The sequence below is a fragment of the Ascidia mentula genome, chromosome 9 (genome assembly GCF_947561715.1).
Source record: "Ascidia mentula chromosome 9, kaAscMent1.1, whole genome shotgun sequence".
Classification (NCBI taxonomy): Eukaryota; Metazoa; Chordata; class Ascidiacea; order Phlebobranchia; family Ascidiidae; genus Ascidia; species Ascidia mentula.
This window is the reverse complement of record NC_138574.1, coordinates 748,453-773,499: the sequence shown is the minus strand read 5'-3', so window position 1 is coordinate 773,499 and position 25,047 is coordinate 748,453. Positions and strand designations below refer to the sequence as shown.

General features: G+C 38.7%; 2 protein-coding genes across 4 annotated transcripts in view; one reads left to right on the top strand and one right to left on the bottom strand.

Annotated features, from left to right (window-relative positions):
* Window positions 1-252: 252 nt before the first annotated feature.
* LOC145913873 (L-threonine 3-dehydrogenase-like) lies at window positions 253-3,467 on the bottom strand. Of its 2 annotated transcripts, none has more exons than XM_083001636.1 (8): window positions 3,173-3,467; window positions 2,882-2,963; window positions 2,502-2,617; window positions 2,340-2,437; window positions 1,889-2,058; window positions 1,343-1,557; window positions 941-1,099; window positions 253-679 (listed from the first exon to the last, which is right to left on the bottom strand). In XM_083001636.1, the coding sequence occupies exons 1-8, from the start codon at window positions 3,293-3,295 to the stop codon at window positions 566-568; spliced, it is 1,077 nt and encodes a 358-aa protein (XP_082857762.1). In that variant the 5' UTR covers window positions 3,296-3,467; the 3' UTR covers window positions 253-565. The 2 variants fall into 2 exon arrangements, with proteins under 2 accessions (XP_082857762.1, XP_082857763.1); XM_083001637.1 differs by having other exon boundaries at window positions 3,194-3,467.
* Window positions 3,468-5,011: 1,544 nt separating this feature from the next.
* The window catches only part of LOC145914795 (uncharacterized), a 47,032-nt gene continuing 26,996 nt past the window's right edge, over window positions 5,012-25,047 (top strand). Inside the window, exons 1-6 of one of the 2 annotated variants that reach the window (XM_083002641.1) lie at window positions 5,012-5,285; window positions 5,773-5,881; window positions 6,574-6,695; window positions 10,363-10,520; window positions 14,704-14,895; window positions 21,451-21,661. In XM_083002641.1, coding sequence (XP_082858767.1) covers window positions 5,114-5,285; window positions 5,773-5,881; window positions 6,574-6,695; window positions 10,363-10,520; window positions 14,704-14,895; window positions 21,451-21,661 — 964 coding nt within the window. In that variant the 5' untranslated portion in view covers window positions 5,012-5,113. The remainder of the gene's footprint in view (window positions 5,286-5,772; window positions 5,882-6,573; window positions 6,696-10,362; window positions 10,521-14,703; window positions 14,896-21,450; window positions 21,662-25,047) is intronic. The other variant, XM_083002642.1, reaches the window with a different exon arrangement.

Sequence of the window (25,047 nt, the reverse complement as noted above, 5' to 3'; positions counted from 1 at the left end):
GATATTTGGATGTCAAATCCACCCCATGTCTAAAATCCTTTTTGCAATTTCTCTATCCAAACGGATTTTTCTTGAAATGCTTTAAAGCTGCACAACATTTAAAAAGCTTGTTTACTTGTTATTAACTACTTGACAATAAAAAACCTTACACTGTTTTTTAACATAGTAAACTGTAGTTACCTTTAGATAAAAACTAACCAATCAACAGCTGCCACCTCATATATTTAAAAGCGCAATGTACACAACATTTTTAAGCTTTCTGTTAAAATATGTAACACCATCAATTAGAGATTGAGTAAAAACCATTGCACTGAATAAAAGCAAACATGCATAATTTTGTTCTCGTGCTTATGTCTGGCTTCCTTAAAATCAAATCAAATTCAAAGATTTCAGAGGTAGAAAAAACAAAGCAATTAAAGTACACTTTACCCTACAAATGCTGAAATGTAAAGTACTATGTTCATGGATTGCACAATGCTATCACTTGTTAATAATAAACTGCACGATCAGTGTTTGCGATACAAATTACAAGCGAGGATAAAATAAAAAGTCACAAAAACAATGATTATGATTGTGGATCCATTACTATCTTACAAGCTTTGCCTGAGAGCAATGCATCAAATGCTTCTTTGAAGTTGGACATTGGGAGATCGTGTGACACAACGATACTTGGGTTTACCTGGAAAAAAAATATCATCTTTTTGGTGCATTGCAATATGTGACGAAGTGCTACTTTATGAACCAGATACCTAAATATTTATCTGTACTTTTCTGGTCTTGGCTATTGAAAAGACATCAACTTACAGTTTAGTGCCACAAGACTGGCATGGCTTATAACATGATCAAAATATTTATATATTGCAAGGGTGATTATCCATAATGAGAGTGCACTCAATTACCCCAAAATTAAATAAAAAACTTCTTTGCAAAAAAATCTTGCCTTCTTTTCTGCTATCATTCTTTCACATTCTTCCCAAGTATGGAATATTCTTCTTCCATGGACAGTGCAGATTGTAAGAGATTTAAACACAATGTCTTGGAGGACATTTTCTATGTGAAGTGGTTGCTTTGGTAAACCTAGAATTGAGACTCGGCCACCCTAAAGCAAAAATTTAAATCATTATCATTATTTCCTCTAATATGTTTTGTTTATCACCAAGTTAATTATGCTGAAAGCAAATTGTCTACCGGCGACAATTCATATGTTTTTCTCATGTTATTTATGGGTAAAAAAATTGCTTTGGCAAACTACAAAATATTTATAACTTTTTAACCCCAGAAACAAATGCTTGAAAAGTTGTTTCAAGGTGAAAAAAATGCAGTTTCTGTAGCAAGATAATACTTTTCTCAGATAGGAGAAGCATCCATTCAACATCACTGCAGCTCCACTTGCTTCACAAATCCTCCCTACTCCAACTCCTCCTGTGATCCTCATTATCTCCTCCTTCACTTTTTCACTTCCTCCATCGGAAGAGTTTATGACAATGTCTGCTCCCATCTTCTTTGCAAGCTCCAGTCTTGCTGGAAGAATATCTGCAGTGACAACTTCTGTAGCTCCTGCATAAAATTATGTGGTTTGGAAAAGAACAAAAGGAAATTTAAGAAATAATAAATAAGGCATTCAAATAATAAATAATGAGCTTGTTGCAAAAAATTGCATTATTGTTGTGTAGTGTTTTTATTATTGAGCTAGATTTTAGGATGTATGTGAACTGAACATTAGAAACATTACACTAAAATCTGCAATACAAGGAGTGCTTACACACGTTAGAATACTAGAGGGCATAACACTTCTTAACATGACTGGGGTTTCCAGCCATCTAACAACAGACATTTTTAATAAACAAACTTTCAATTTCCAGAATAAATTAAACACCATGACACTTACCCAGCGCCTTTGCACATGATATAGCCAGCAATCCCACAGGTCCACATCCAATAACAAGAACCCTTTCTCCCTTAACCTCAAGTCTTTCAATAGCATTATGTGCAACTCCCATCGGCTCCAGCAACACAGCATCCACATCTGATATATCATGCTGTAGTTTGTAGCAGTATCTGCAACAGTTCACAAAAAGAGGGTTATATATAAGTTGACAGTTTAAAAAATCCAAAATTACTCACAAAATAGTAGTAGACAATCAGTCAGTGCAATATTTTATTATAAAAACCAACAGAAATATTATTTTGCTTGAACGGCAACATCTGTTTCTTTACTTATTTAAATGGATAATTTTATACATACAAAAGATCAATTTATTGAATTATAAAAGTTGGTAATGTTAACATAGTTTTCCTAATTTTTGTGTTGCTTCTTTTGCATTACAAGCACTACATACTTTTCAGGCACAATGGAATACTGTGAACAACCTCCGTGAATTGTCCCTTTGCCATGTCCGTACTGACTAAGTTTGCTGCAGATGTCACCTCTGTCAGTCTGCACAGACACTTGTCAACACTTTTTATGAAACAGGAAAATTTGAAGATATGAATAGACTTACTTTGCACTGGTAGCAATCACCACAGAAGTAATGGTTTTCCACTGCAATTCTGTCTCCAGTGTTCAAGTGTTTAACTTCACTGCCTTTTGCAACAACTATCCCAGTTGCTTCATGACCTGCAGCATGAAGGTATGTTGGTTGGGTAAGTAATCACCACACAACTTTCTGTTTGATATTTACTGTGTGACACTTTAACACTTTTGGCTACTTCAGTATAAGATTAAATGATTTAATCATCATCAAGTAATGTTCTCTCTGCTGCTACCTCTACTGGTGGAGATTAGTTTAAAGTGTTGATATTAACATGAAACAAAACGAAGTCGTCAAATAAGGCATGTTAAAATTGTGAAAGTTTGCCAAAATGCAGTCAGCTATATTACCTGGTGTAAATGGAAGGGATGCAATTACCTTCGCCACATCATTCCACTTGTATAAGTTTATGTCAGATCCACAAATTGCAACCTAATAAAATGTTTTGTTAAAAACGAGAAAATTGCGACTTCTTGCTACTTTAATAGTTTTTAGCAACAAAGGCTGCTGGGGTTGCACATATAATATCACAGCTTTAATTTTAAAACTTTCACAATCCACTAAAAAAACTTCCCAGGGTTTTTTCAAGCACAGCAGAAAACAAACATAAATAAATAAAAAGTAGTTTGAAAAAGATTTGCCTTTGAAACTTTAATTAAAACCTCATCTTGCTGTGGAGTTGGAGTCGGAATTTGTTTCCACCCATAACCCTCATCCTCAGTTTCTTTAACCAGTGTTGACATAACTTTATCTATTCCATCCATGTTGCAATCAAGACTATATCATGTAGTACAATTGCTATTTTCTTGTGTGATCTGTAAAGTAATTACTTCTGTACAGTAGGTGTTGCAGTATATAAAGAAATATTTTAACCAACAACTGCAGAGCTGTTTGTAAAATATTTTTAAAGAGATTTAGTCAAGGTCAAAGTTTACCGTTTACTGGAAAAGGAAGGTAATGCAACTTAACATTATGGGTCTATAGTAGGTTCTGCTGGTAAAAATCTTTTGTTTATCGTATCGATACGTCACGTTGGCGTCATATAAATTGCTGCATGCAAGTTGGGAAATTCCCTTATGTGCAAGACTTATAATAGATTTCTATGTATAAAGTGTGGCATGAATATTTTATGATTGCTTTCTATGCTATTAGGACGAGTACATATGTTAGACAGGCGTGGCTACTTTGAGGTTATCAAACGGGCAACCTATGACCACACTGGTGTGTTGACTGCCATGCGACATTTTGTGAATTACGACTACGTCACAAATTGACATTTGTATTTGATCTGCGGCGATTTATTTCAAAAAAACTATCTGTGGGCCACAGGCCAGACGCCTGGTTAAAAATTAACCATTCGCAAACGTGCGTAAAGTTTCAAGGAAGTGTTTGGTAAACTTTCGTTGACTGTGCAATACGCTTCTCTGTATGTGAGTGGAATAATCCTGCTGCAAGTGACCGCTGATAAGAATGTGACTCCTGGTAAGAATAAACAGCTTCCTGTGGTTAAGTTGTTCCCACATATGCAGTAAGGGAACTGCCGAGTCGACGAGTCAGATGCAATTGACAGCTTAGCTGAATTCTTTTACAACATCGATTAGTCTGAACTATAGGCCTAATAAGCCAAGTCTACCATACTGAGAAGAGGTCAGTTATCAGCTGTTTGTCGATTGGTTTTTATCGTGATCTGTTTTGTCTGAAAGTCAACAAAGCTGTACATACAGCTCTTTATTGCATTTATAAACCATGTTTGTTTCGTCTTCACATCGTCTCTGTCTATAACCTCGCCCACAGCAACACAGGATCGCAAATGAACCAAAAAATAAATCCGACCGGTTTAAAACGCGATTGTCTTTTACAGTGCAAGGAAAGTTGCCCCGATGTAATTATACATACAACCTTGACCTGTGTTTGCCGCGAACTACTTTCAACCTCTTGTACGCAAGTTTAAAAAACGGCATAACATCGCACATATGCCCGAACCAAGCGTTACGGACTGAAAACCATGGTAAAATGCAATTGTTTTTCAGCTTTTGTTTTGGAATTGGACAAACGTTAATATGAGTTAATGTGGTATTTACACAGTTGTTATAAACATTACGTATTTCGTAACACTTTAAACTCCGAATACACGAGCGAATTCCGCAACCGGACCGTCTTGTAAGAATCTTTTCACGGCCAATCAAGCGTTGGTTTAAATGTTGCGAAATATGTTGTAATTGCAAGGTTCTGTAAAGGAGTAATGTTTGGTTCTGCTGGAAGGGTAAAACGTTTACTACGGTATCAATTGACGAAAGTGAAATCTAAAGATTTATGAATGGTTGGTTGAGAAATTCTATTTTCTGCAACGTGTTGGATTGCGATTGGATGTTTCGATGTTCGTTTTTTTTTCTGTATTCGCCAGAAATTGCATGGTGACGTCAAATTTGGGAGACATTACCGTTATTTTCTTATTATTTGTCTCTTTTACATTTCTCAATTTAAGTTTACAGCAAGTGAGGGTTGTGGTTATGGCTGCCTCTGGAACTAGGTTGAAGATGCAAATTCTTCCTCAAGTTGTTTGAGTAACTTCAAGTTGAGGAATGTCCTCCTCGACTTCTTCTCATGCTGGAGGAAGTGGAGAGGAGAAATCCTACTCAACCCTGAAACCTCTCAAGAAGATCATCGCTCACTTTGAGGGGAAGATGAACACGAAATCTGATGTAGATCAAAAAAAGATAAAACCACCTTCGGTTCGGAAACCTTCTGTGCCAAGTAAGAACTTGTTATGGTTTAAGATTGTTGCAGATGCTTTCTTTATTGTTTTATAATAAAGAATCAATCACTCGCTTAATAGATTACAGGGAGGATTTATACGGACCTCCGGATCGGTTCAATACTCAACGTAACGTTATGTCATGTATGCAGTAGTAAACGACATTGATACAATATTTTTTGCAATGCCCCGGTTTCATTTTCAGTTTTATGCCATTGAACTTAATAAATTTGGTTTTATTAGTCACGTTGGCTGTAATATGTAAGCAGGCGAGTTTAATTTTTGTTGTTTGAAGTTTCTAAACCGTGTTTGTCTCCGCAATGGAACAAGTCTTCAGATCGGTTACCAGCATAAATATAGACATATATAGTGGTGGGGTGAGCGTTGTTATGTTCATTTATCGATAATTACTGGGTCGCTGTTTTTGTACCAAACTTTTACCCACAATTTATCTGCTTGTAACCAATATTATATTCCTCTTATCAGAAAAGCCCGTTGTGAAGAAACGGCCGAGGTCAAGTAGAAATAATCGCCGTCAAACTTCAATCAACCGCTTGTCTGCCCTCCCTGAAGATGAAATCAAAATAAAACACAGGTACGTCGGAACCATTGCCTTTTTCTGTTAAATATTTGTCCCCCAGCAAACTTTCGGGCTGATGGCTACTTCGTTGTGTGTCTCATTTTTCACTGTTTAATTTATGACACAATCCACAGATCGACTCCATCAGCTATAAATTTGTAACCTTGTTTGTTCGGAAACGTTCTACCTCCGTTTAAACATCAAATTGGAAATATGTACATACAACGTTATGTGTTTTATTTAATGTTGAAAGTGATTTTCTCCCTAAATCCGGTTGACCATTTTCCATAAACTTGAACATGCAACAAACGGTTCATAAATTCAAATACAAGATAGCCAAAATATAAGATTCTAGAGCTATTAAGCAGACATTTCAAATACGACTGTGTTCATCATCAGTGAAAATATTGCATTCGGAAAACTCGTTATTTTTTGCACAATTGTTTATCGGTTCTTAACGTCTAGGTAGAAATTACTTTGCATAGGAAAGTCAGTATTTCCTATCGTTTAGCTTTCTCGTTCAAAGCAGCTCGTTTTTTGCACCTGTTTGGAAATGTTCATCGATTATTTACAACTGGACAAAGAGTTACTTTGAATAGGAAAGCCACAGCCAATACACTGGCCATTGCTAAGCAGACGTTACCAACACATGCCCGTCATCTTCTCCACTGGGTAGGGATTCTCTAACTCAATTTTCCAACTCACAGACCGCGTTACAGCGTCTCGAGTCGACCCCTGGATTCGATATCTTTTACATCAGAACCTGGAATGCAACGAGGATCACGTGATTTCGACACTGTGTCTCTGGGCGATCACCGACGAGAATCAGGTATTTTGCAAACCAGAAACTTGGCACTAACTTGCGCATGGAAATAAATGCTAGATGGGTAAATACCTTCTAGAAATGTGTTCATATGGGGTGGGCGATTGGCAACTTGGGTCAAATCGTCCGACCCACTACCACGTAGAAAACCTAAGCGGGATTCTTGTCCAGGATGATCTGGGTTCGAATCCCGGTGTGGTCAAATATATGTTTGCATATATCATCAATACATTCCTTGTTTTTTTAATATTTGAAAATCTAATGACAACCATGTTTTCGGACAACGTGGAATTCTACGGCGCGTCTCCATCTCCAAAATATTTAATTAAGTACGAAAAGTTCAACCCTAAAATACTAGCTTTTTAATAGCGAAAGTGAATACATTAAAATCGAATAATTTTTTTTATTTGTGTAAGTTTTTGGTGATTAGTGTTGCTGGCATCAACACGATGTCTAACGAGGGTCAGGTTCTGCTACTCTTAGGGAACTAGTCTTGCCAAACTTGCTGTGCACTTTTTAATCATCATAAATCGACATGAAACAGGATGAGCGGGAACGAAATGTCCTTTGTATTTTGCCAATGACGTGTAGTTTTTGGGAAAACGTGTTGATGGATCCAGTTTAGAAACTTGAGAGAAAATAAAGGAAGTTTTGATTTTCACCCACTTCACCCACCCCACACCCACTTCACCCACCCCGTCCCATTAACATTCCCACCACAATCCACTACACTTGAACTCGATATCAGACAACAAACGACCGCCATGCTTCACAACAAATTTGAAGGGCGCATGCCAGTTTAAAGGAAAACCTGAAGTACAATTACTGAAGAACATCAAAGTACTTGTCTTTTTGGGAATAAATTTGGTAGATTGTGTGGTCAAAGCCATCGGTAAGGAAAGTAGTTAGGCATTCTGAGTAACTGCACATTCCATTTGCAGTATTTTCTTTGTCAATTGTTCCCATTTTCAATCCAAAAACATGTTTTGTTCAAAGGAAAACTGACGTTGGCAAGATTTAGTTTTTTTAACGCAAAACATGGTTCACCTTTAAAGCACGCGCCTGCCGACGTCAGTTTAAATGACCGGGAAGCGTGGGCAGCCAAGCACGACACGTCGTCACGCCCGGTTACGCACGAGTGAGCGCATGAACGACAAACATAATGTGGTAAGGAAACCAGAGATGGGAGAGAGATTTTGCGCTTGGCAAGTTCATGTGGGGCGCTTATCAGAGGTGGCAGGTACGATCACTGGCATTTTGTTCCACAGCAAACTTAGATTCAACCGTGAATTAGAGCACGGGTGGTTGGTACACGCACGGGATTTCACAACCTGTATGGAAGTGTAGCTGGAGCTTAGTTTTAAAACACCAGATATGGTTTAAAGGGGAGTTACCGCAATTATCTGCAAGTCATTATGGTTATTAATGTTTACTGTAAAGTTTACGTTGAAGTATGTGATATTTAAGACATAAGCAAGAAAGCCAAGCCTTTGGAGACAGTCTTTTTGGAAGCTATTAAAAAGGACGAAATGTTATGTAAAGAATAAAATTTCAAGGCAAAGTAACCAAAATTCTTGTATTTATTATCAAACATCAACCAATTTAGCTTGTCATGTAATATACATACAACAGTTCTGTCGTTAAAACATGCATAAAACGTGGCACCTTTACAACGCGACCTGTTTCACGGAGCGTGGTGTTTACTAAATGTGCACGCCGCTAAGTAAACAGAGTCCTTGTCGGCCCTATTCACCAATACATAAGACCGCCAAAAACCGTTGTAGTTGAAACGTTAGTTGCACTTGTTTGTCACTTTGAATGGTTGGTTCGGCACTGTTGCCGTTCCAGAGGTGATTAAACGAACCGATATAATGACCGTCTAGCCCCCGGGGCAACTCTTTAATTCTTTGCGCGTTTCATTCAGAAACTGGCGTTCAAACTGCAGAGAACTGGCTACAAGCAGACAAAAGTGTTGAAAATTAAGGTTGTTTTGTCGCGTAGTTTACGAGACTTGTATGTAGTCAAGCATGTTCGTTAGCCATCTGTTAATTATGTGTCACAGCAGTGAGTTTGAACAGTATCGAGAAATGATCTTTCATATTACAATTGCGGTCTTTGGACTTCAGTGCCTTCCATAGGGACGATTAATGCCGTCTGAAATAGAATCAAAGGCTACTTTGAATGCCCGTCAGCCGCTGTAAGTAACCAGCAGTCTTCCAACTGTAATGTGTATTGGGAATATAGGAACGTTCAGTTAAAAGTTGACGAGTATTTCAGTCTCAGTGTTCACAGGTTGGAAGCAGATCATCCGTTTTGCGGTCTCCCGTTCTCACTTGTTTACGTTAATCCGCTTAGCGCGTGTCGATGGCACTTAAGTCCTAACGCTCACCAGGAGTAATTATTTGTTGTAGGTCTTTAAGGCTAGGTTTCGCTAAAACTTTGTTGTTTCGATGCAGCTTGAGAAACTATTTGTACGAAAACTTATTTCGTGTTTTTGAATTATGAAACATTTACTTTAAGTTTTTGTTAAAATAACAACGTTAGTCAAACGTTTCACTTGTTATGTTGATTTGATCCAAAATGTTAAAAAGCTATAATTTAAGTGATGAAGCCTCTAGTTCAGCTAAAATATTTCCCTTGCAGTACTATTTTGTAAGCAGGTTTTCTGTAGGCAGCGTTTTGTTTTGTCGACACATAGTTTTGTTTGTTGTCACTGAGCACCTTCCCTGCCTTCCTGTTGCACTTGATTTGTTGTAAATGAAAGCATGGCTTCTCTTTCAACGTGGGGTATTGGTGTCACTACACTGTGACCTTCCTATTTGTTTGAAATCATCCAACCTTTTCATCCGTTGGGTTTTCATTTTCACTCGGTGAGTTTTCGAAAATATTCACCTGTTTTCTCCCAACCAACAACCGCGGGGATTATCTTTTACTTCAACATTATTAATGTTTATTTCTATTAAACATTTCAAACTGGTTAGAATGGTTCCCTAGTTTTGCCAGAATCTATCCCTCTACTGAGCATTGTCATTGTACCATCAACACCAATTTATTCCGATAGGAAGTCTAGGAAGAGTTTTTTTTCCGTTAAGATCGTTATTGAAATGATATTGTATGATTTTCACGGCTGTTAGACGCACAATCGTCAAATGCTTGTTTCGAAATACCGCTTTTCTTGCAGAAAACGCATCAGTTTACCTCACGAATTGTCACCTAATGTTTTGTTGCTTAACCAAGAATTACTGTCGCAATTTTGCAATTTACGCAGAAAAATGTCCTGAAATTGTAGGTTTCATGACCGTCTTATATAAAGCAGTCTAGACTTCGTTTGCGTTGCATTTCAACACTAGACTGGGCGGGAACAAATTAGAGGTCTCCTCTTATACAAACACGCCCATAACATTAACATACAACTTTATTATAAAACTAATCACAACGAGTTATTAAACCTTAACACAGCATAGCCCGGCTATTTGTTTGCAGTTGTCAGTTTTAACCCCAAAGCCGGATCAATTTTGCCTACGTGTGTTGATCATGTATAGATGTTGTTCTACAAGATTCTGTGTGCCCTTGGTATTGGTGTGAATTTTTTTAACTTTATTAAATTGGGTTGAGTATCACGTAACCTGTTTTCTTTATTTCACTTCTTATAAAAACCCCTTAACTCCAACAGATATCGATAGCATTTCCCTCGCATCTTCCGGCACTATGACGTCAGAAGTGTTTGACGTCACGTACCAGCAAGGTTACTCGTCACTGCAACGTCATCCGCAACCAACGAACAGTCGCCGGCAGCCGAGGCGTCACACTTTGACTGGAGAGCAAACCAACGTGAGTTAATAATTAATCAATACACCAGTGTGTGAGTGGTTGTGTTTGCTCGGTCTCTATATGCGGGTCGGTCCTGGAGGTTTGGCTTCAAATGTTCAGTTTCCCTCCCCTATGAGTAATCGGCGTGTGTTCTTACAAGCGCCATGCGGGTAATGAAGTGTCTCTGCGGGGTGTGTAAACGACCTCTTCACGGTTACGACCTCTTGTTTTGTCGTGACAAGAGCGAAGAGTTGTGACCTGTACACTAGAAGATTAAACCCGTGATTTATCTGCGGTGATTTCAGACAAACCGTTTTCGAATTTGGTAAAACCTGTTTTTTAAAACTCTTTGTCCAAAAAACTTATATTTAAAGAGAAATGTTGCTGATGTAAACTTAAACAATTTTACCTGTGTAACTTTACATTTTCCACTTTCAACACAGCCCCTTGTAACATTAATGAGGAATTATGCGAATGAGTGTAGACGAAAACATACACAGTATATCAGTGTAAATAAGAACCTCGACTTTTTACACTATAGTAGCCAACATATTATTGCGACTTAAGTTATCAGAAAAGTATTCTGATAATTCGATAAATTATTGAATGTGCAGTATTAGTCACATGTGTACGAACTGTATTGTATTGTATTACAATACAAAAGTCAGTAAGAGTGCCAAACCAAGGGAATTCAGTTAATAATTTATTTGTTTTTACAATTATCACATTGGTTTGGTTCGTTAAACAATCCACTACCTTGGTAATGTTTATTTCATCCTTTCTCTGAAGAAAATAGATAAAAAATGATATTTTACGCACTTTTTATGTAGGAAGCAGGTATGTTGCTTTTACGTTAACCGGCACATTGATTTCGTTATCGACTCTTATACTAAGGAACTCGTAAAGTTTCCAGCAATGCATACATCGGCCACATTGTTAGAGCCTAATATTTTCAAGACCTTGTGGCATTAACTTACGTCGCTATCAGTGGGTGTGGTTGGCGCTGGTACCGTGTGTCTAATAATCATGATCGTGGGGCTGAATTATCAGCCTTGGCTGGCATTGTCGTAATATTCTGCCGACGCAATACGGATAAAATTATAGTACTACAGGCACAGAATATCGACTTTATGGAGAAAATATTGTGTGGAAATTGGGTCACTCTGTCACTTTTGTTGACGTTCAGACCATAATACATGTTGCAATAAGGTCAAATCAATGACCAGTCAGTGTTTGCTTGCGACCTGTATTGATTAAGGGACTTTGTTTGCTTGTGATTTTCTGTTATTGATGTAGAAGCCACTTCCTTTCTCTCATACGAATATCGATTAAATGTCGTTTTACAACAAGACTGATTGATATTTTTGTGACATGGAGAGGTTGGGAATCGGGCAACATTTTAACATTCCAGTATTCTTTCCCTTTAGTTCAGACCAAATCTTGCGGCAGAATATTCTTGTCGGAGGCAAGCGGCCTGTATACATATTTTTTTGGAGGGAAATTTGCTTAAACAATGTTTTTAACATGTTTCTCTCCAAAAATTTTTATAATATATACAAAAATTTTACATGAAGTTTATTTTAATTGAAAAACATTTATTTTTGATCGAGTAAAATGATTGTTTGTTTTTTGCGAACTACGTGTGGTTTCCATGTCGTGTTTTTACTTTCAGGTTTTTTTTTTTTTTTTTTTTTTTTTTTTTTTTTTTTATTAATTGAAAAAGGACGTTAAAGGCGTACAATTGAAGAAAAGGCTAAGCAAAAAGACAAAAAACAATGGTTAAACACAATGGCGAGAAATCAGCAAAAGAGAGTCAAGTTATTTGGGTATATGCTTCAAGCAGCGTAGGACCACTTTCTTCTGTAATAATTCGTTTCGCTACGGTATTTTTCACTGGCGATGTTTAGTTCTATAGATCTTGTTTTTTGCAACATATTCACAAATTCTGTTATTGTTGGTTTCCTCTTACCGTATTTGCATCGATAAATCACAAATCTGGCACAAAGAAGAGCGCAATTTAAAAAGCATTCAAAAATATTGTCTACCAAACAGTAAATGCGCACGAGAAAAATACAAAGGTACACGAAGTTTGGCGCTTAGCCAACTGCATACATTTTCCCAGTAATGTGCTGCAATAGGACAATTTACAAATAAATGTAAAACCGTTTCCTCGGCATTTTCGCAAAAGACACATGAACCTGATTCTATAAACTTCAGATCTTTTAACTTTTTATTTGTCACAATGGCCCTGAGATTTAGCTTAATTTGAAAACTTATTAATTTAGTTTCCACTGTAGCTTGCGGTATATTTTTATATATTTGCCTCCAAGGTACTCTGTCATTGACTAAGGATTCCCACACAGCTTGTGCTTTGGGTTGAATTATATTGGCGGTTTGAAGCCACGAATACAAAGTCTTTGTGCTCTCGCAATGTGTCAAGATATTTTTTAAAACGTCTGTTAGGTTTTTATGTGAAGGCACTGGTCCATAGTCCCACTCCTCGGGCATGCATGCTATAAGCTTGAGAAACTTAGTGAAATCTGTTGTACTTGGGTCAAGACTAAATTTTGTAGTAAGTGCATCATATTTCAAATATTCCCCATTGTGGTCTAGTAGGTCGTTGTGGGCCATTACTCCCGCGTCTATAAATTTTTCGAAATAGAAGGGTTTACTTCGTTTTTTTAATGCTTTGTTGAGCCAGAGAGGTCTGTTGCATGCGTGGTCGGGGTTTTTGCTCAGGATTGATTTCGCAATGTTTATGATACAACGGAGGGTTCTCAATGGGATGAGGCTCCTCAAGATTGTACTTGACGGGCCGACCGTCGCGTTTAAAAGTGTCTCCAATCTGTTTGGGTGTAAGGATGGAGTTTGAAGACCCGTTACATTTTTTGTTTCCTCGCAAAATAATTCCCTGAGCGCTTTAAATTTTAGAGCCAACATATAGTTCTCAATATGTATCATGCCCGCCCCGCCGTTATCCAAACTTTTACACAGGTTCACTCTTTTAATTCGTTCCCAAGATGAGCCCCATATAAATTTAAATAAGGCTCGGTCGATTTTACAAATGCACTTTTTTGGGATGATCACTGGTAGGACGCACAGTTTATATGTCAATAGAGGTATAATGAGACTCTTAGCTATTGTTATTTTGCCGAGAAGGGTTAATCCTCTGGTCGCCCAAAGGTTCATTACTATGTTCGCTTTTTTTAGTGCCGGAGAAAAGTTTAGTTCGATAAGTTCCTCATCTTTGTATTTTGTGAGTGGTATTATAACCCCAAGGTACTTAATAGATTCCGAGGGCCATTGAAGACCATCCTTTTGAAATGGTTTGTGATGGTTTGAGCGATTTGGACCTATGAAAAAGGCACAGGACTTTTCCATATTTACTTTGCAACCTGTCATTTCGCCGAACTCCTCTAAAATTCGAAAGATTTTGGTGAAATCCGCATCAGAACCTTTAGTAAAATCGAGTGTATCATCCGCAAATAAGGATGTTTTGTATTCTTTGTCGTTTAGTCGTATGCCTTCAAAATCACCCTGTCTAAGCGCAGTTGCTAGGCATTCGATGCAGAGCACGAATAACGTTGGGGAGAGTGGGTCTCCCTGTCTGACGCCACGTTCTATATCAAAAGATTCTGAGAGAAAGTTGCTATTGGTGACTCTCGCAGAGGCATTTTGGTAAAGGCATTTAATGAGATTGACAAATCTGATTCCGAACCCGAACGCAGAGAGAGTTGCGTAGATAAATTCCCACCTTAAAGTGTCAAAGGCTTTATAAATATCTAAAGACAGTACTGCCCCAGGAACGCGGTAATGGTCCGTACTGTCAATCATGTCGAACAGCAACCGGATATTTGTTCCTATATAGCGGTGTGGAAGAAAGCCGTTTTGGTCGTTGGATACGATATCGTCGATAACACCGCGTATTCTTGTGTTAATCACTTTGGCGGCGATCTTATAGTCAACGTTTAGCAGGGTTATTGGGCGATAATTTTGGGCCTGTAAAAGGTCTTTCCCTGGTTTGGGAATTAGGGTGATGAGTCCTTCAGATTGGCTCGCGGACATTTTACCGGTTTCAACCGTAAACTTCCATGCATTTAGGTAGACCAGTTTGATATCATCCCAAAATATCTTGTAAAATTCAACCGGGAAGCCATCCAAGCCTGGCGATTTGTTTTTTTGCATGGTTTTAAACTACTTTCAGGTTCCAAACCCACGTTTGGGAAGCGCTTCATTTGCGCCCGCTGCCGGTTTCGTATCTGACTATGATCAACCGCTACATGGCGTCATAAGCACGAACGAAGCTGAGAGAAAACGGTCTGCATTCCTGCGATATCTCCAGCAAAGATATCCCCAGCATGCTGATGTGATAGCGGGCAAGGCGATGCAAAATGAGGTACGATGGTTTTTTTTATTTGAAGTAATTGATAGTTGGAGAAAATAAAGCGTTCCATTCTGCATGATTCTTGGGGCAAATAACGGAATGTTTAGGTTTTACGGCTAGTCCAGTGTATCAATTATACTGTTTTTTTAATCAGTAAGAGTTGCTGTTTAATCTTTTTGTCAACGTTGTTAGACAACTAAGTGGTCATTTTTGTCGGCGTCCATGAAATATTTCGGGCATTTTACAAAACTATAGATGCCGGACATCTTAGCTCTGGTTTCCAATCCAAATTAGCAAGGAGGTTTACTACACCTAAATACAAATGTACTTCATTTAATAGAGCGTTTCATGTTCCAGCTTGGTGAAAAAACACTTACTGTAGGTGGTAATGGTTGAAAGGCCGTCTGAACAGCGGGAGAGTCTCCCTAAGTCACTTCTCACCGGACGCTATTTTCCGCTCGGGTGATCTTTCAAACGCGCCCCTCACACTGCTCAATACCACATGAAAGCCTCACATTTAGCCTTGGGTTCGGCAACCTCTGCTCAAGTCCTATTATCGCTGTGGGGGTCTGTAAGCCTCTTACGCCCTACGCTATTTAGTAAGGCGTCATGCGGTGAGTGCACAACTACTGTCTGTTGCTGGAGGAATTTGTCAATTGCTGCCTGCCGGTTTATTACAGTTATTTGGGGCCTTCTGCGTTGCATGCCTCACAATCTTGCGTGGGCGATTGCAGAGTTGGGTGGAATTTGCCTGGCGAGGGAATTTATCCAAAGCTTTAGCCCCAAGAATTAAGTGCTATCACGCTTAACCCAATATATAGAAACACGTAAGGACAGATTTGTTCCGGAACGACACTTGTAGATGTATTTGTCATTACCACCTTGTTTAAACCACGTCGGTCATTCGTTTTCTCCCAGCAACGAACCTTTGTAGTCTCCGTACTTGTGTCGTGTCAATCCGGCCACAACTTTCTCCGATCCTCCAGCGGGAGCTTTCAAGCTGATGAGCAATCCAAACATTGCGGTTGAACTAAATACACTAAGCTATAGTGGCTGTAGTCCGGTTAGCGTGAAGTAGAAGCATGGTGAATTGTGAACAGAGGAAAATTACTCTCTCTCGTTTGTGCTGGCGGAAAGTTCAAGGGCCGAGTTTGCTTATTTAATGGAAAGGGTCGTTTCACTTTAAAGGAAATCTTCGTACATTTCAAATTAGTTTTTGAATAATCTCCTGCCGTTATCGGATGATTGTGATCTTGGGCTGTAATATGAACTAATGTATATTGTTTCAATTATGTGTCTTTAAATTTAAACCCAACACACATAAACATAAAACTATTATTGTTAAACGGGTGTTTGCTGAATGACGTGAAAATTAATCTCCACAGCCTAAACATATTTATGATGTTTTCTAAGAAATATTTAAGCCATAAAATCAGGCCAAAGAATCGTTTATTGAATTTTTCTGACCTTCATTCCTTCTTTGACCCGATTCGCACGTCAGCATCAATTTATTGCATGCAAATAACTGCCGATGCCTTTTACAACTGTTTACATCGGCGCAAATAATAACTCTGAATGGGAGCATTTAAAAGTAGTGGCAGAGCTTGCATCATTATATTGTTATTATGGTTTTTACTTTGCGTGGTTTACATGCCTTGGTGCAACCAGTTTGGAAGTTTGATGCAACACTTTTGATCATGGCAATTTACTTTATGGCAAAGGACATTTGAATAAATAACACGAATATCAATATTGCAATAAGAAAGCACAAACACCAACCTAGGACTTAAAACCACGGATCGAATTAATCGGTAAATACGTCACGGTTCAGTGCTGTTCTTTTCCGTCGGATTCTGAAGTATTAGAAAATTTATACAACAAAGTTCAAGCCTTCCCCGACCCCAATCTTCAATGCACTTTATGACTTATCCGTCTGGCACGCCGGCAACACACTCTAAACTCAAATTACCCAACTCAGCTGCAACGAACCCTGCTGAAAAATGCTCCCAAGGGAACGCAAGATGGGGTGGAATCCGCGTAAACAAAACCGCAGGGTCAAGAACCGGGGTCTCACCCAGCCGTGCTGTGCGCAGGCAAAACAAAGCAACACTTGGGATAAAGTTGCTTTGCTCGCGCGGTCGCGTAACCTCCTCACCATGTGCAGACAACCCCTCTTGCACAGAACATCATATGCAAAGGATTGCGGTGCTTCGAGACGCGCGAGTTTCCTTTTCTACTTGGTTCGAGTCGAGGAGGTTGACAGGGCCACAATCTTGTTGGTGTAAAGATACTCTGATGTTGTTCCAATGCTGTTGTGACGTTAATGTGGCAACGCGATCGTGCGTTTTTCGAATATTTTCGCACAGTTTTGTCGGTTGTGGAGCCTTTTTTGGACACCGGTTTTGGGAGAAAATTCACATAATATCCTTGCGGTTTGTTGGTGTTTTTCATCCAAAGGCTGTAAGGCGTTTTACTAAAAACATGTGCGGCCAAACCGACTATATATTGTATATTGTTTTTACATAAGCTTGGAAAATTGCTTTTTTCTTACATCTGTCAGAAAAGCATGCTTTTTATAGTGTATTGGAATCTCTTCCAAAACTTCAAACACGACTTTTACTTTTCCGAAGCTCATGAGAAAGTGTCAGTTTTTGTAACAAGTTGGACTTACTTAAGACCAGATAAAATCACTCACCACGAATCTTCAAGTTTCATCAGAACATGAGCGACAATAAGCGCTTGTGATTTGTCCAAGTTTCTACCGTCATTAAGCGTGCGTCTACACACGACTTTAAACCTGGGATATATTGGGCAATTTTATTAAACAAGGCGACATTATTGACGTCAAGGGACAAAAGTGTGACGTGAAGTTGTCAGTTTGCATCCAAATATAGATGGGGGCTGGGGACAAAAGGTGGTCTGTTGCAAAACTTTGTCATTGGTCGTAAGAAATTGACCCAACGCGGAGAGACAACATGCTGTTGTTTTCCGTTGAGTTGTTTACCACAAGCCCCAAGTTGTTGGAACGCTATTGTTGTCGGGATCGGAAGGTATGCGGTTGAGGAAGCGACACCAGAAGACACGAAATGAAAATCAACCGTATCGTTACTAATGACGTCATCTAACATACCCACAAGCCTTCTTGGAATCGGTTGACCGGGTTTTGCTGGGGTTCGTAACAATATGACAAAAATATCTAACTTGGTTTGTGAGCTTTTACGATCATATATCAAGGTTGTTGCGTTATTTATTTTGGTTTTCTTTCACCTTCCACACTGTGGCCGAGAAGGACCCTGGTCCAACAGAGGAGGAAATAAACAAGACCTTTTGTAAAAAGTTGATAGACTTAATCGCACACGTGGTATTGGTGATCTGTGACATGGTCACTTTGCTCCGTGTTAACAACACGTAGGAACGTCCGGTATTACAAATAGGAGGAAGATTTGAATTCCATCATGTAACTGCTGCTGATGTGACGTATTTATCCAACCTATATCCAAGCCAGTATTTCCCAAACTATACAAAACCTTGTGGCGTCTCAGAAAAACTTTAATTGCATGTGAGAAACGGCAAACGATGCCATATCGGAAACTAAACAAACATTGACACAATCGATGCCATTGGATGGGAAATGCAGCAACTACTTGACAAATATTTTGGACAAAAAAACGCCACAAAAAGTCGTCTGTTTTGTAACAAAGGATGAGTCAGTGTGAGTCAAGATATGATCGAGAGAGTTCGTTTACTTAACGACAGTTTGCCGGGTCGTGGTGGCACTAGTTGTGTTTGGACAGTCAATGCACTTTGTTTGCTGTCGGAAGTCTCGCTCGATCTTGGACAGCAAACTTTACACAGAATAAATTCTGGGCCAGACAAAATGTAGGCACCTCAGGGACGAAACAATTTCATTAATTTTGGTTTAAATTTTTTTATGCGGTGTTCTTCACGTTCTAATTGGCTCCAAAACTATTATATTACCAACACAATAATACAAACCCACTGTAATTTTGTGATAGAAGTGAGCGTGAAGTAAATACATACGTTTGTCCAAACCACACATTTGAACTGAAGGGAATGAAACACAGATTGTCATCGGTTACATATTGAAACATTATGTTCTTGACATGCGGACGCGTATCACACACCTAAAAGTACGCTTGCATAATGACGTCAGCGGTGCAGACTTTGTTGCAACATTGGTGAAATTATCAACTGAAAGATACCGAGACCACTCAAGCGTTCCTCAGTTAATCCTGTTTACAGATCTCTGCCAGAAAAGGCGCCACCATTTCGCTAATGAGTCTTCATACTGAGGAATGTCGAGCGTGGCTTAATGCCTGGATTAAGGTTGGCTAATTAAACGTTGAGGTCAGACGAAAAATCCCACAACCATACAGTTAAGGTTTTGGTTGTTTTGGAAAGTTGCTGTTCTGAACGTCGTGCTTCTATTTGTTCAACATGTCGTTATTTACACAGAAAAACAGTTGGAAATAATAAATAAGAACTGGGGGTTCCTTGGTTGTATCAATATGTTTCTCTATTGTTCAGAGCATTTAAAATCTTTATTTCCTATTTGTAATCATGTGTGGTCGTGACGGCATCAGAAAACTTACGAAAGTATAAAAAAAACGTGTCTGGCGAAAACTATATTCAATAAACCACAGAAAATCCTTTGGGCTTTGCTGATAAAATTGGCATGGTTCTTTTCCGCTGCCACATCTTTTAAGACTGTTCTGACGTCATTTAGTTTCGTTGGAATTTATTTTTGGCAACTATTCACACATATTCATGCTCGGGTATATTTTATAGAACGATCGAGTGCACAGCTCATACTAAGTTACACCATGTAGTTTGTTTTACGTCATTTTGTAGCGAGTGGGCTTTAAATTCACCTTATAATAATCTTGTTATTTACCCAATGGCCTTAAGACCACCAATGATATTCTATCAAGGTGGGCCGAACGTTACTTAACCTCAAGTAAAGTTGTACAAAGTGGAAATCTATTTAATAAAGACGCTTAATCTGATAACTCGGTGCCGAAACATGCAGGTGGTCCCCACGCTCCTGTCCACGTTTTTTGGCGCCTAATTTCACGTCGTGTCTATGCAGACACGAACCGGTCACGGTTCATTTCCTCTGTCGAGTTTTTTTACCGCTCTCAACCAATCAGGTTCGAGTACAGCTAACAATGATAAAGCACCTTTGTGACGTTTAGTTCGTGGGCAATGTAAGGTTGACAATCAATTTATTTGAAGGAGCTTCAACACACGACTCATTGTTCGTTTAACTTGGGCCAAACCCTTGCAATTCGTACACAAAAAACATACTGTATACAACAAGATTGAAGGGTTATGGATTGTTGGAAGTGTTTTTTTTTTCATTGCAACTTCATCGAATCCTTCCGTGTTGTATTTTGTGTAGGTTGACTTGAAGCATTGTACGTTCAATAAAATTTTAAATAATAAAGGATGCAAAATTGTTTCGAACGTTTGTATAATCGCCTGACATACAATCTTGCCCTATGCCATCAACAAGCCGTGAATTCTCGAGTTCGGGTTCAATGGTTCCAATCGCAATAAGCTGACGTTCTTTCTCTGCTTGTGAGAAAGCTAAAAACAAATGCAAATAAGACAGACGTCATAAATCAAATATTAAATGCTAAAGGTTTTTCCACACAATTGGTCTCATCTGTCAATTACACCAAGAGCTAAAAATATCGCTCCACGGTTTACGTGTGTGTTGTTTGGGAGGATTTCTGGGTGGCTGCGTCTCGTGGGGCGCGAATAGAAACACTCGAACCCCAAGAAGAGTTCCAAGTTCCCATTGCAGCTTCAAACCGACCTTGTCATATCACACAATACGCATAACTAATGACCCAGCTGGGTAGTGTTGTGACCTGTCACGGATGGTTGCACACATTTGTGTGGTGATGACGACTGTGATAAAATGGTCCGTGTTTGCTGAGTAGATAATATCGGTTTGTGTTGGGAAACCGTCATGGCGTTGTTTTTGTTTCTGGTTGTCTGCGGTTTCGTGAGGTAGTTGTGATGCGGAGTATTATTAGCAGGAGTAATTTGTCTGCTGGATTCGCCCATTAGAAAACGCGGTAAAAGGTTTATTTCAAAATCAAAAGTAAAGAGTTGGATTTCCGCTGTTTAAATGATTTCTTCAACTGTTAATATGACCCAGTAAGCGTTTGGTTGATAATGACTTTGCTCCGACTTGACGGGAAAAGTGGCTGGCCCAGCTTGGTTGCAATGCAAGTAAATCTCATAATAGTTTTACGTTACCGTCACTGTTGAAGTTAAACAAACACCCCCCTAAATTACTTACTCTGCATTCCTTCAATCGCCCCCCTTACAGCCTCAATGAGCCCTGATTAATTTTATTTTTCTACAGTTTTATTCAATTTTACTTTAAAAAAGGTTTAGGTTGTTTTTAAAAAACGATATCTTGGCCTGTTAATATGACCAAGTAAGCGTTTCCAACATTGTCGATGTTAATAAACACATATTTCTGTACTTCACTATGTGCAAATATCCAAACAAATATATTTTCCCTTTCAGCAACAACATCATCAAGCATTCTTCCACACCGTTCGAAGCCGTGCAAGTTACGCAGCCGACAGTTCCCACCCAAGCGTTGCCTTCACGTCCTCGTCTAACGATAGTTACGGGGCAGGTTACACTTACCACCACAGTTTATCAAGGGGAGGAAAACTTAGATCAAGTCTTCCTATTGTAAGAAGCAGAAGCAGAAGCCGGGAACGACCTCTAGGTAAGTTTGGTTCCACAATTTATTGGTGTTTTTTAACCTGTGACATGCCTACAAATATGTGTGTTGATTTTGGATGTGGATGAACGATTAACATTCGTTCACACCTGCGCCTATAGTCTGAAGTTTGGGATTATGTGTTTGCAAACTTGTTGCAGTTAGAATGCGTTATTTGTAGCAATAGGTTTGATGGGAGAATTTATATGTTCATCCAAGTGCCCTGCTTGCAAAAGTACCTTTTATCCTTATGTCTACACTTTGCAACTAATCTGTATTCAGTTTGTCAACGGTATATGTTTTACATCTTGGAGTCATCAATGTTGCAGTTAGAATAATAATTTATGCTAAAAATTGCATTGGAAGTGAGAATAATTTTATAATTATAAGGATTTAAAAATTCTCTGTTATGATCATCATTGGGTAAATTACATCTTCGCTGTGACAATAACGGTAAACTAACCTGTCAAGTGAATACTTTAAACGGCGCGATGAAAGACCTCGCTGCAAACTGCTTCCCCAGCTGTCGAGTTAATATTAAAATTTTGCGTGTAATTTAATGCGTTGATTTCGCTTATTAAGTTGGAAAGCATTCCTGTGGTTTAGAGCTGAACGTTTGTGTGCGGAAATAGCTGCCAGAAATCCTTTGGCTTGATTGGAATTTACAGGAAGTTTCGAATTCTCGCTTGTGGTTTGGATTTCTAAGAACCTTACAGCTCTGCTACACACATGCTATGTTAGAAACTGGACGCATTGAAATTTTAAGACCTTTGTGTTTTGTTTCTAAATTGCAAAAATTACAGGTGAACAAATGCGTTTTCTCGCTTGTATAAACAAATTATTGAAATTTGGAAAATGAAAGTAAATGGGTGCAGAAATACTTGTGTCCTGCTGGTTGTAAGACTGGATTTAAGTTATTTTAAATGAACAACTCGTGAATATGTTTAAAGTGGTGAGAAACAACATGTTTTAGGGTAAATAATGAGCTGTGTAATAAACATGAAAGGTCACATGACCACCAATATAGTTGTGTGTGTTTTTTGTTGCGAATATTTCATCATTTAAATTCCTTGCGATCCTTAATATAATTTCACGTCTGGCTCGAAACCCAATCTGGCTTATCTTGCGCGACGCTGTAGATGCTATCTCCCTCCATGTTTACCGAACATTTGCTTGCCCGCTGAACACCTGCCGTGTTTTGGCCGCTGCGCGCACTTTCTCACAAATATCTCTACACATTTTTAACTTAACTTTGCATGCCTGCAGCCTTAAACCGCCCACTAATTAACTCAAAATACACAGATTGGCCGCACGTTTAATTTACTGCGTTTTCCCCCACAAAATTGCGGTGTGCGCACGGAAAGTTTGCGAAGGACTTGTTGTACAAACTCAAAACTGTTTGTACTTAGGTGTACTGTTGTCTTACACTGTTTGAGTATGAATGCGTTGTGGCTTTTCGGTGATGTGCGGTTGTACTTTTGTTGGTGCTGCAATGTTGCGCAATTCTCATCTGGTAAGTGATTGAAAGTTCATTCATCAAACTTTCAGCCTTCGTTGAGCTATGGGGGCGCCAGTGGAGAGTGAAATATGTTGGGGAGCCAGGTGTTGTTAGCGATACGACACCTTATCTGTTTTGTTACTTTTATTCACTTTTATCGTATTTTGTACCATCAGATAATATCATTTACCCCCCAAGCAAATGGCTTAGTATCACGGGTGTATGTTGCTGTTATATTTGTTCGGGTGAACCGGGGCAATAGCACCGCTCATATGGCTTCTGTCTGAACGGCAAAAAGTTTTAATTTTAGAGTAAACGTGATGAAGCTGCACACCAATATTTTACACAACATGACACGTTTAGCTTCTATAATTGAACGCTGCAATTTCGCCATCAAGGAAATATCACCAAAACCTTTTGTTGGCGGGGTGTCTCGTTTCACAATATGTTCCTCGTGACCTTTCGAACCGCGCCCAAACAATAGAAATCGTATTCGTGTAAGTGCGGTCGTTCGGAGGGCGACAATCATTGTTCTATGATGTCACACTGAGATGCTTTGTTACGCTGCAATACTATAATTTTGTGGATCTGGCACAGGAGTTCGCTAAAATGACACAAAAGTTAATATTTTTTAAGAAACTGTTAAATTTTATGTCAAAACGTACATGTGAAGATATCATAAGGCTCTGTTGCTTATTTGTGCAAAACGACCAACTATCGTGAAGGTAAACTGGCGGCAAAGTTTTAACTTGTGAAAAAGTGGAGGTAAACTTGTGAGTTTGACCGTGGATGGCTTCCTGTTGTTTTCTATGATGCAAATGTACTTTCGGACTTATTTCTATTTAATTAGGATTGAACCTCACGGTCCACGTTCGCTTCGTGGGTTTCAGGAAGCTTTTCTCCTCTTAACCCTGAGTGTAAGTATGACAACAGTGTAACGATAACTTGGAACTTCCAGCCATCAGGGGATGAGGTGTGGAGCGTGGCTAACTGCTACCTGATATACCGATTAATTTGGTTCAATGTAAATTTAGTTAGCAAACCCTACAGTAGCGCAGGTGTATTTAGGTTCTTCTTTATGTTGATTTGATTAAACTCAAGTAATTTTCGTCTGTTTTTGTTTTGTGTGATTATTTGAGGGAAATGTGTTGCATTTTGTTTTTGTCTGTTGTTATGCGTTATCAGTGCCTATTGTGGTGCGTAAGGAAAAGAATAGTTGTTTAAAGTGTTGACTTCTCGGATCAAACGTCGGCAAAGCTCTATCTATCCCCATCGCAATCTTCTTAACGCGAGCTGCAAACAGTAATGCGTCCTTACGATGGATTATAACGAGTCCTCCAGGGAATTAGGAACACCCGTTTCTAACCGCAGAGTTGGTGGAATTACGTTAGTTTTACCGTAATGTTGTTGAGTCATTCGTCACGTTAAGGCTGATGGCAGCAACTCGTTTTGTTGAAATTGTTTTCTTCATTAGTGAATGTTTGAAAAGTTATTAAGATTTCTATGTTTTCTTCATTAGTGAATGTTTGAAAAGTTATTAAGATTTCTATTTTGTTCTTTAGTTTCTTGAAAAACTAAAATTGTAGACAAGTGTTTTATGTTTATGCAAAAATCTGGTTGAAAAAGAATGGAAGTGATTGTCAGGATATGCTTTAGGTGCAATTCTTGCTTGAATAGTATTATATGAATTGTTATTTAAATCAGGTCATGAAAGGTTACAGAAAATTACAGAAAAGAGTTGCATTTCTAAACTCTTTTAAAAGATTTCATTTTTCATTGTCTTCCTTTCATGTTTTTATCCATAGCATGGACACATATTCCAACTCATATTAACTCCACCCAGGAAATCAGTGGAAAATAAACATATTTCCCATCCGACAGAAATCTCGGTCAG